Here is an 11,909-nt window from a genome sequence, read left to right as displayed (position 1 = left end):
TAAGGAAAGAAGAGAGCAGGAAGGTTTACGCAGCTTGTTCAAGAATGAATCTTGATCAGTTGGGGGGGGTGGGGTGGGGGAGAGAAGAGATGACACATGAAATGTTAATCAAGATCTGCTTTTGCCTTAACCCACATGCTTAACCCCTTGAATAGAGAGGTATGTGAGTATAGTTTTGATGATAAAGGTTTTAGCTTTTGTCTGTTAAATGTTTGAAGACTAGATGATCTTATTGTTTGTTTTTGTTTTAGATTCACCCTTTTAGACTTCTGGGTTTTCCTAATGATTTTGTTGGGTTGTGATTTACTTAATTATTAGTTTCTGGAATTTGATTGATAGGTTTATTTTTCAATACATAATTGAGGCTATTGTATTTTTTTTTTTGGGTAAAAAGGTTAAAAAAACATAAATATTGTTTCTCAACAATTTGAAGAGAAAGGGTAATCATGGATCTCGTGATGCTTCGGTTTCCCCAAATGGAAAGCTCTGTTCACTAAATCACTCGGCGGTGTTTGTTTTGTTTTCCTCTTTTAGTTCTCAAATAATGCAAGATCAAGACCCATATTTTCCTTTTCTTTTTTTGTTTAAAATCTCAGTTTATTCATGGACTTCTTGAATGTTCACCAAGCCTAATGGCTATGGCTGTCTGAACCTTTCTTGCATAAAATACGTTGTAAAAAATCGATTTTCAAATATGAATCTGGTCAAACGGGTTTACACAGTTTATGGAGGCAGAAGTCAACTGGGAAAGTGCCAAGGAATGACTTGGAAAAGATTCATTCCAAAAGGATCTTCCTACTTTAATGTTTTCCGGAAAGCTGTTTTTTCAAAGGATATATCAAAGTCAATCTTTCTGCTGTATGAGTCTTTTGGAAATTGGATATAGGGATATGCTAAGTTGTATCTATATCAGGATTTGGTCTCAATCCACTTTTCTCAGTGTGGAATATTTCTTTTTTCTTTTGTTTTTTTTTTAAATAGTAACTTCTATACTATTTTTAAATTTATTTTGATCAGGGTTTTCAGTGTTTGTCAAGGGCACTAAGGAAAATTGGAAAATACTTCATACTTATTTCTTCTTCTTTCTTTCCCAGTGAAATTTATGTTTTCAGATGCTTTATTTGAAGCAGGCAAGATGGATGTAGTGCCTATCCGATGCCTCATCAACAGTATTTCTCGATTTGTTCATCTTGTCTCTTGTCAGACTATAAAAGTTACAGCTCTTCAAATGGACTACAAGAGTATGGCTGTTGTCTTGAAACTCTTGAAATCAGTCCTTGATGAAGTTGTTGAATCCAAGATACCTTCAGATGTTATCCTATATAAAGAGTGTGAAAACCTAGATATGGCTGTTAATGAGGCACGTGAATTCGTAGAGAACTGGTCTCCGAAGATAAGCAAGATTTGCAGTGTAAGCAATTGATTTTATGCAAAGCCTTGTGAAATAAGGAAAAAGACCCATAGTGACTTTTTTGTTGCAAATATCAATTCTCTAGAAAAGAAATAGTAATACAATTTAAATGGTATGCAGATTTTGATAAAAATAGTAGTTCATACTGTGTTCAATTTCATCTTCAATTTATGTTAGTATCTTTTTAATCCATATGTTCACAAGGGAGAATAAAAATCCATCATTAAATTTTTAAGAACAGATGGTTCCAAATCCTCAATTTTTTGTTAAGGGGTCATCCTCTGTATTCTAGGGAGGATTTAATGAACCCTCTTGATACTTCGTGACATATATCTCAAATGCGTACATGAAATGGGAAGTGAGAGACCTTCTAATCTATGCTATATATATACTTCTTTTCTTCCTTTCTGTTAGGCAGGTTTCTTCAGGTTATGATTTTAGTTTTTTTCTTTTAATATTATGTCTCCAGGTTCTGCAGAGTGAGCCTCTGTTGATGAAAATTCAAAGATCATCGCTTGAGATTTGTCTTATATTATTTAGATTGCTGCAGTCATCTTCATCAACTTCTAGTGTAACACGTGTTCAAGTATGTGAAATCGATTTGATCCATTGCATTCTTCATTCTTTATATGATGAAATTGCTCTTGATGCCAGACATCTTATTCAGTTTTATTTCTTGGTGATTCCCTTTTCCAAGAATTCATGTGATTGGCAGGATTCTCTGTTGTAAGGTTGAGCATGACTAGTGAGACTAATGTATGGTAAACTGTTTCAGCACTGCATACAGGAGCTCAAGTGTCTGAAGCAGGAAAGGGTATCAGAACATATAGAGGATGCTCTTAGATGTCTAAGGGAAGATATTGTTCCTTGCGCTGATCAGCTTGTAAAACTGACTCAATTACTTGGTTTGACCTCAAATCAAGAACTGTTGAAAGAAAGTATGGCTGTTGAAAAGGAGAGGATTAATGCTCAAGCCAGTAGATCGAAAGGAGATTTAGATGAAAAGAACCAAATTGTGGATCTTGTCTCCTATATACGCGATTGCATGCTCAAAATGGAGGCTTTTGATGCCAAAAGTAGCATCCTGATTCCTCCATACTTCCGCTGCCCATTATCGTTGGAACTCATGTTGGATCCTGTCATTCTGGCCTCTGGTCAAACGTATGACAGGGCTTCCATCCAAAAGTGGCTTGATCATGGGTTGACCATTTGTCCGAAGACCCATCAAGTTCTTGCACACACAAATCTCATTCCCAATTACACTGTCAAAGCTATGATAGCAAACTGGTGTGAGGAAAACAATATGCATCTTTCAACTAGTTCTGAATGTGATAATTCTGTTCCTGATTCATCCCTATCCAATGGTGTATCTTCTCATCATTTTGTCCATACAGATAGTTTTCGTTGTTCTTTGCCCAGAAGCAGTTCTGGATCAAGGTCATCTTCTGAAGCTGCAAATGGATTTGAGAAGCTGAAAGTTGATGCCTTGATTAGATTAGATGGGGAATATAATGAAAGCCGAAGCAAGGATATCGAAAAGAATGACTGCTCTTCGCCTGAGCAGTCATATACTCATAGCCGGAGTGAATCAGCCTCTAGTGCCATGTCATGTATCGAGTATGTGCATTCGATGTCAAATGAGGCATCAAGGATGCCCAAGAAGCATGAAAATGTGAGTGAATTGTCAGTAGAGATTATATCTAGATGTTCCGCTGCTTCTCCATCAAATAAAGAATTGGGATTTTCGCCTTTGCTATCAGAAAAACAGTTCCACACTTCCAAAACAAAACTAGATGTTGCAAGTAACGGACACCATGACAACAAAGGAGCAAAGTCCTTTACATTTGCTAAATCAAGGTCTGATGATTTAACCACAAATTCCCATGTCAAGAAATTGGTGGAAGACCTTATGAGCCAATCAAATGAAGCACAAACTACGGCTGCAGCAGAATTACGGCTTCTTGCGAAGCACAACATGGAGAATCGCATTATTATAGGCCAAAGTGGTGCCATTGCACCATTACTTTCGTTGTTATATTCAGAGGTGAAACTAACCCAAGAGCATGCTGTCACAGCTCTTTTGAATTTATCAATTAATGACGATAATAAGGCCATGATTGCAGAGGCAGGAGCAATAGAGCCGCTTATTCATGTTTTGAAGTCAGGAAATGATGGAGCCAAAGAAAATTCTGCAGCAGCTTTGTTTAGTCTATCTGTTTTAGAAGAATACAAAGCAAAGATTGGCCGTTCTGGTGCAGTCAAAGCTTTGGTTCACCTTCTAGGCAGAGGAACGTTAAGAGGCAAAAAAGATGCTGTTACTGCTTTGTTTAACCTATCAATCTTCCATGAAAACAAGGCTCGAATAGTTCAAGCAGGAGCTGTGAAGTATCTTATGGACTTGATGGATTCTGCTACTGGGATGGTAGACAAAGCTGTTGCTCTTCTTACAAACCTTTCCACAATTGAGGAAGGGCGCTTGGCAATTGTCCGGGAAGGGGGCATTCCGTTGCTAGTTGAAGTTATTGAATCAGGATCTCAGAGGGGGAAAGAAAATTCTGCATCGATACTACTGCAACTCTGTGTAAATAGTCCGAAATTCTGTACCCTTGTTTTGCAAGAAGGTGCTGTACCTCCCCTTGTTGCCTTGTCTCAATCTGGCACCCCAAGAGCAAAAGAAAAGGTAGGCTACTAATTACTTTCTTCTTTTCTGCTTTTGGCACTTTCATTTTTTTTTTTTTGTCTAAATCAACTATCATTATGCGGAAAAAGAATATCATGATTGATTTCGTTCTTTGATGACATCTCTCAATATGATCTTGACCAATTTAACCCTAACGGAGTCATGTAAAACCATTATGTGCCTGGTTGCTTGAAGTTTAAGTTTCAACTTACACAGCGTAACACTGAGGATTATCAAAAGGGCTGTTATGTTACTGACATATACCATGCAGGCGCAGCAACTTCTCAGTCACTTCCGAAATCAGAGAGGAGCCATGGGAAAGGGCAAATAATTCAGACATTTCATCTACCTTTTTCGTATATTTGGTATTCGTTGTAGTGTAAGTTGCTCTCCTCTAGTATTTTTCGCGGATTTTTTTCTTCTTTTGGTTTCTTGTAGCATATAATTTTTTTTTCCCTTCATACCACGAGAGGAGAGAAACAATTTTAATGTGCTCAGTAGGATTTGATTTCGCGAAAGAACATAGTTTGCCTTAGATTGAGAGTGAATTCACTTTTTTCTTTCGTTGATTTTAACTTAAGCTGCCATTGTTTGTCGCATAGTATTGTATATTTATTGTACATATATAGATTATAGACTGGTGCATTCAAACTCTGAAATTGTATTATGATACATATTTTTCTGTTGTGCAAAATATGTCACCTTGAGGGTTTTCTTCATTCCTCTTCCATATCTCTAAACAAGTGATTCGATGATCGCCTCGTTGAGAAATCTGTAATGGACCCTTGGGTTATACCAAATAATTCGAAATGTATAAGTGGAATGTAATTTATCAAGAATCGTAGACGAATCAGTAGTGAATTGCACGGATAGAATCGAATCGTGCAATTCAGTTATTAAACCTGAGTTTGTAGTGCATTGGATCCATCCAGTTCAATCCGATTCAAGTAGAACATGTTACACGAGATTTCGAGTATATCGAACTCAATTACAAAGAAATGGAAGAGAGTGCAAGCAAATTTCTAATGTGTTTGTTTCTGGGTAATTTATTAATTCAAAATTTCAATTCAATGGATTGTGAACGAGAATGAAATATATAACACAAATTTGAATATCTATAAATCAATTCTATATTCAAATTTTCTTCTTCTTAAAAGAAAATTTTTACCCAATTCAAAGGTAATTTTTTTTTTCTGATTCATAATTTTTAAATTTACCATGTTTAATTTGGTAATAATATTATTACAGTTTGAATTTGGGAATTATGTCTTAAAATTATTACTTTTTTAAATATTAAATTATTAATTTAATAAGCCTTGAAATAATTCTATATACTTACCTAAAGTATCTATGTGAGATATAAGGGTACAAACATCATATTTCATGTTTCCTAAAAGAAATGCTGGGCAATATACATATACATATATGTGTATATATATATATGTATGCATACATATACATATATAATTCAAAGTACTTGGATGTTGGCTTTTTTAATTTTCTTCAACCACATTGTAGTTATAATAATAATTAAAAAAAATAAAATAAAATAGTATGTATATAGTACATAGGGTTTTTTAAAAATCGAGGGGCTGTCTTTCTCTATTTTATATTCTATTATTTATTATTATATATTTGGTACTATTTTTTGTATAATTAAAAGCATACATTAAATAAAAACCCATGAATAAAAATAAATATTTTAATTTTAATATGATATGAATTAATAATTTAGATGATTAAAAATGATTCATTTGATTATATACATTAATATTAACCTAACTTGACTTTAAATATATAAAATTAACATCAATTCACTCTAAATTGAAGGCACATGTTGGCCAAATTTATTTTATTTTTAATTAAATTGAATTTCTATTTATTTGAACTATATTCGAATTATATCTCGATATATTACATTAAAAATAAAAATAAATTATATATAATTATATCGGGTCTAGATAAGTTATTTATTTTTAAATTTGATTAAATTCAATTTGAGATATATTAAAAAAATAATTTGATTCAACCTGAATCAATTTATTTTATTTTCAATTAAACCAAATTTATATTGATTCGAACTGAACTCGAATTATATTTATATATATTATATTAAAAGTTTTAGATAGATAATTTATTCTTAAATTTGATCAAATCCGATTTGAAATATGTTAAAAAAATAAACTCGATATATTCACTATGTTATGAAATCTTAGTATATGAAAAAATATACAGAGGGGTATTATAGTAAAAGTGTATGTACGGAGGGGTATTATGGTAATTTGAAGGAGAAATTAGGCAGTGTGTGGTTGAATTATGATTTAGTGGCAGAGGTTGAAGAAATTAACAATCATGGTATTAAACATTTTTGAAGGTTTGAAAAGCTTTTGCTGTCTCCATCTCAACCTATTGCCTGCCCTAATCCTTTACCATTTCCACAAACTCTCTTTCTTTTCTTGTTTAAACGACTGCGTTTTGATCATCATCATCATCATCATCATCCTCCTCACCAAGATCACACAATTAGAGGAAAAAAGCTTAACTTGTTCCCCCTTTTTTAGGAAATTACTTCAATGATTTTGGAAGCATTTTCAGAAAGATCAAAAAAAGGAAGTGATTAGTGATTAGCTTCAATGTGATTTAAAGCTTTTCTAGTATTCCTCAAACAAGAAAAACTCCAAACAGAAAAACAGTAAGTCTCTGATCTTACTCTCCCATCAATCTCATCACTATACATCTCTTTCTTCTTCTCTCTTCTATTATATATCAAACACATGCATACACTTTTATAAAATATATATTTTCATCATTTCCTTGTCTTCCTCCGTTTCTGGCTTTTTATCTTTCTCTCTTTCCTTTCAAACATGGAAATTCTCTGGTAGTAATCACTGGGTATCTCTTCTCTTTCCTTTTCTAGTCTTGTTCTTTCATCAACAGTAACATCTCTGTTTGATTTGCTTCCAGAGAACAAAAAAAAAAAAAACGAGAAAAACCAACTAAACCTTTAATTCCAACTCTTTATCTTGCTGTTCACTGGCTTTCTTACTTGGGTCATCCGCAAAAGAGTTTTAAGATTAGAGAAAAAAGCAAACCCTAGAAGTACAATCGCGAGGAAGAAGACGATATAATCATCTATATATATATATGTCACTGAAGAACCCAGCAATGGATTCGATCCCAGAAATGGGCAAAAACCACTCAGAAACCAACACGAGCAGCATCAACTCACTTGCATCTTCATCTTCCCCATCATCTTCAACCTCCAGCCGCTACGAGAACCAGAAGCGCCGAGACTGGAACACTTTTGGTCAGTACCTGAAAAACCACAGACCACCACTCTCTCTTTCCCGATGCAGTGGTGCCCATGTTCTTGAATTCCTTCGTTATCTCGACCAATTCGGAAAAACTAAGGTGCACACTCCAATCTGTCCTTTCTACGGCCATCCGAACCCACCGGCCCCCTGTCCCTGCCCTCTCCGCCAAGCCTGGGGCAGCCTCGACGCACTCATCGGCCGGCTCCGAGCTGCCTTCGAGGAAAACGGAGGGAAACCCGAAGCCAACCCGTTTGGTGCACGAGCTGTGAGGCTTTACCTCCGAGAGGTTCGTGATTTGCAATCAAAAGCAAGAGGGATTAGCTACGAGAAGAAGAAGCGTAAGCGGTCAACCGGCGCCTCTCAACAAATTCAAGCTGCTCTGCACCCACCACCACCACCCAGTTCAGGTTAAGAAAATCTCTCTCTGTAACCAATATATATATATATATATATATGTTGTGGTTTTGATGTATCCATCTCTGAGTAGGGTAGGGTTAGTTTACGTTTTGTTTTGTGCTGGTATTGTGTAGTTTTGCTTAGATCTCATCTGATTTGGAAGCAAAGAGTGAAAGTTTTACCATTAGTGGGACTGGTACTGAAGGGGTTGTTTAGAGTGATTGCACTTCCAGTTCTCATCTACGGGAAACTCTCTTTTCTTTTATGTGTACTTTTAATATTCATCTATAAATTTGCAGATCATGTCTCTTCATTCTCTCTTTTTCTCTCTCTCTCTCTCTATATATATATATATATATGCACTTAATATGTATTATATAATTGCTTTTTGATCTTCTTCAGATTCTTTTTAATGGGTGTTGGCAATTCAATTCATACTTGTGAAAGAACTATACATGACAATTAAAGTTGATATATAGTTGTATATATTAAGTTATATGTCAGATATATATATATATATATACTTGGTATATCGTTGCAGGCTGTGTTGCCACTTTCATTGCTTAAATTGTCTTGAACTAGTATGGTACTGGGTGTTTAAGAGTGAAGGGAGAAAGGCAACACCTTGATTTAAGGCTTAATCTTAATTATGCTTTACTTAATTACTAGCTACCTTATTTAATTTTATTTTATAATAAGCTAAATAATTAATAAGTATTCATACAGGCACGTGCATAAGCTCTACTTAATTTAATTGTTTATTTCCATTAGTGGTGTCATTTCATTTGAGGGGAATTAGGGGATACCAAAATCGAAATGGCAGACAATATTGTAGTTAAGTTTCTTTATGGATTAATTAGTTTAACCTAAATCAATCACAATTGAATCCATGTATCTATATATAATATAATATACTTGGAAAAGTTTCTTCTGCCATTTCTCTCTCATTAGTCATATCAGTTTCAGATGCACCAGAGAGAGAGAGAGAGAGAGAGAGAGAGAGAGAGAGAGGAGAGGGCACTGTATATGTATATATATGTAATAGTTAAGTCGTATATTTATATACATGTGTGTATGTATACATGTATAGGCGCATCAAGAAAATTCAAACATCTGGGTCTCCTTAGATTCCCAAATCAAAGTGAAGTTGAGCTACCACTAAATTTTGTTGTAATTAAAATAATTAGATATGGAGACAAGTAGTTTACATCCAAAATTTTGCCATTATTGATGGCAAGATGAGTTTTAGGGTGACAAAAAGGCTCCTAATTATGGAGAGTTCGAGAGAAACTTTTCTTAATTAATCTGGCCGACAGCTGCTCTCTCATTGGTTCATCTTTGCTCATAATCCTCATTGGATTTCCTTACTATTATATCTATATATATACATGTAGCTTAAGACAGCAACTCAAATTAACCAATCTTTTATATTATATATATAAATATATATATCTGTTTTTGTGTGTTTGAGGTGAAAAAGTGGTGATCCATTGTAGGGTATAGATATATACTAGAGAAACTTCTTTCAATCTTTAAGGATTCTATTATTTTTGGGTGTTAAATTTCTTATATACATATATGTATATGTAGATACATATAGCACTTTGACATGTATAAGACACGATCTGTTTCATGTCATTACTCATTCAGGCATATCCATATAGCGATTTTGATACGCCATGGTCAATGAAAATTGTATGTATGTACATCCATGTACATAATGACGATGTATGATTGGTGGCGACGTTTTATGTTTATGTACGTTAGTTAGGGGTTCCTTTCATATTCATCAATGGTGTCTGTTTGACTTTATTAGTTCTTTCTATAAAACATATATATATATATATATATGTATGTATAGGTCAGCTCGCCGGTGATGCCTTCCTGCAGGCTTCAACTGATTTAATGTCATCGTCCTACTGTCATTCATAAGATTTTACACACACACACACACATATATATAGTTTTTTATACGTTAATACATATGAATTTTACAGGACTTATTGTACATTCCATATATGCAGTCGATCTAATGTTTCCACATTAGCAATTCCGCTCAAAGTTATTAGTCATATGTGTTTGTATATATGTAAATGCTTTTGATCATAAAGTTCCTCTCTTCTTCCACAAAAGATTATTTACTTTCATGTATATTTTCATTTAGATATTACTTTTACTATATTATATTTAATATATATATATATATATACCACTTAATTAATGAATGCATGAATTTGTTCAATCCTTGATTTAATTAACTTGAACTAAGTAGTCTCTACAAAAAATAAGCACCCTCTTCAGCATTAGTAGCTGTATAAAACTATATGTATCTATCTGCATGCATTATATGATAGTGTCATGAATTGCCCTTTGGCCTTGTCTTAGAATATTATGAAATAATCTTATATACATCATTGTTTATGACTCGATCTATATGTGTGTATCATCACATCCTCCAGTTACCAGCTCAAATATACATACATGTATACCAACGTATGGCTATGATAAATGCAGAGAGCTATGTGCGTTTGCGCGTGTGTGTGCATATATATATATATATATATATATATAGATATATGCACACACCAGAATCTGGATATCATGTTTATGCATGCATTAGTGAAATTATTTTGAGTGATTAGGATGTTTTTGCGGAGTTTAATGATGGGACAATATGGTTGTCATATATTGTTTGAAGCGAAGTCATATATTGCTTACAGGCTCCAGCTTATATCACACACACACACACACACACACACACACATATATATATAGCGTATTGAATAAGAATTTATATTGAAACTATATCATCCACATATATTGATTCATGAGAATGATTATTATCATGATCATCATCATTTCTTTTCGCTAAAAGTCTCCCGACACCAACTTGTATGGATGGGCCTAGCTTACCCTTAAGTTAATTGATGAGTCCACTTGTCTGCCTCTCAAGAATCTCTCCTTAATCACTACATACATAGCATATACATACATACACATATATATATATATATATGTTTATAGTTAATCCAGTCAACACCCACATGCACATTCTTTTTCCATTTGTTTTGTGTGTAATCATTTCTTTACTTTGTTACACTATCTTAAATTAAACTTCTGAAATTTTACTCACCCAATTATTTGATATACTATATCCACCATGGTTAAATTTACATTAAGCTTAGTTCAAGTTCATTTTTTTTTTCATTCATTTCTTAAAATTCAATTATTTAGTATACAGAAGTTATAGTTTTATATATATATATATATATATATGTATGTAATCTTATCAACTTTGCTCATGTTATAAATTCAAAACTATAGATTTGTATTACCACCACATGTAAATAAAGGAACAGTAAAAATATGTTAATATTGAATATGTGATTAACTTGAAATTATAATATTATTTTCATTCAAATTTCTGTTCATATTTTTATTCTTATTCATGTTTGAAATCTTAAATGATGTCATATTCATTCATTAAATGATGTCATGCTCAAAGGAGAGATTAAGAAATGAGGTGGGTTTTGAAAGACTATATTTGTGCTAGTAATGTGCACGCTATTTGTCGTCCGATAAAATATGAGTCATCTGATTATAAATTTTAAGAACTTAATTGACTTGATAAAAGTTAAAATAAGTAATAGTCCGATAGTAATGTCTCCCCTCCAACTATCAACGCTCTCGTTTTGTAATACCAATAGACATTAATTGTCCGGATGATGTTATTAATTTAGTTTATTAAGTAGAACTTCAAACATTCATTAATAACTGATACATAAATATCAATTATTATACAATAAAAAACAATCTCTAAATGATGATATATAAAAATACAATTTGACGCAAACCCATAACTTCTTATAAAGTGAAGAACGTATCAACTATTCAGTTAACTATTGGTTGGTAAATATAATATATTTACGTATATGAAATGCATGTAATTTAGCATAATTAAATTATACGCGATGTCACATTGTTCCATGCCTACATGAAATCATATATATAATCATTTTTTATTATCATTCTAAATTTGTCTCACACAAAATTTCTATTACATTTTTAGATTTGTCTCAGACAAAATCTTAATAAATAAAAAATAGTT

At 33.1% G+C, this 11,909-nt stretch overlaps 2 protein-coding genes across 4 annotated transcripts; both read left to right on the top strand.

Annotated features, from left to right (window-relative positions):
• Positions 1–4,810, top strand: LOC110818659 (ARM repeat superfamily protein). Of its 3 annotated transcripts, none has more exons than XM_088216698.1 (5): positions 1–159; positions 1,131–1,411; positions 1,881–1,997; positions 2,187–4,091; positions 4,363–4,810. In XM_088216698.1, exons 2-5 carry the CDS (start codon positions 1,136–1,138, stop codon positions 4,420–4,422), a joined length of 2,358 nt encoding a protein of 785 aa, XP_088072824.1. In that variant the 5' UTR covers positions 1–159; positions 1,131–1,135; the 3' UTR covers positions 4,423–4,810. The 3 variants fall into 3 exon arrangements, with proteins under 3 accessions (XP_088072824.1, XP_088072823.1, XP_088072825.1); XM_088216697.1 differs by having other exon boundaries at positions 4–159; positions 1,095–1,411; XM_088216699.1 differs by lacking the exons at positions 1–159; positions 1,131–1,411 and having other exon boundaries at positions 2,109–4,091.
• A 1,640-nt stretch (positions 4,811–6,450) lies between these two features.
• LOC110822313 (protein LIGHT-DEPENDENT SHORT HYPOCOTYLS 3-like) lies at positions 6,451–8,114 on the top strand. Its single transcript, XM_022052401.2, has one exon. It carries the CDS (start codon positions 7,236–7,238, stop codon positions 7,815–7,817), a length of 582 nt encoding a protein of 193 aa, XP_021908093.1. The 5' UTR covers positions 6,451–7,235; the 3' UTR covers positions 7,818–8,114.
• The last annotated feature ends 3,795 nt before the right edge of the window (positions 8,115–11,909 follow it).

Source organism: Carica papaya, chromosome 3, assembly GCF_054855325.1.
Source record: "Carica papaya isolate Zhongbai chromosome 3, ASM5485532v1, whole genome shotgun sequence".
NCBI classification, from domain to species: domain Eukaryota; kingdom Viridiplantae; phylum Streptophyta; class Magnoliopsida; order Brassicales; family Caricaceae; genus Carica; species Carica papaya.
This window is presented reverse-complemented; position numbering and strand designations above follow the sequence as displayed.

Bases quoted from the DNA above. Each gene is read 5' to 3' on its own strand.
- LOC110818659 (XM_088216697.1), top strand. From the start codon at position 1,103: ATGTTTTCAGATGCTTTATTTGAAGCAGGCAAGATGGATGTAGTGCCT. The intron at 1,998-2,186 runs GTATGTGAAATC...AAACTGTTTCAG, and splicing joins CTAGTGTAACACGTGTTCAA to CACTGCATACAGGAGCTCAA. The intron at 4,092-4,362 runs GTAGGCTACTAA...TATACCATGCAG, and splicing joins CCCCAAGAGCAAAAGAAAAG to GCGCAGCAACTTCTCAGTCA.
- LOC110822313 (XM_022052401.2), top strand. From the start codon at position 7,236: ATGTCACTGAAGAACCCAGCAATGGATTCGATCCCAGAAATGGGCAAA.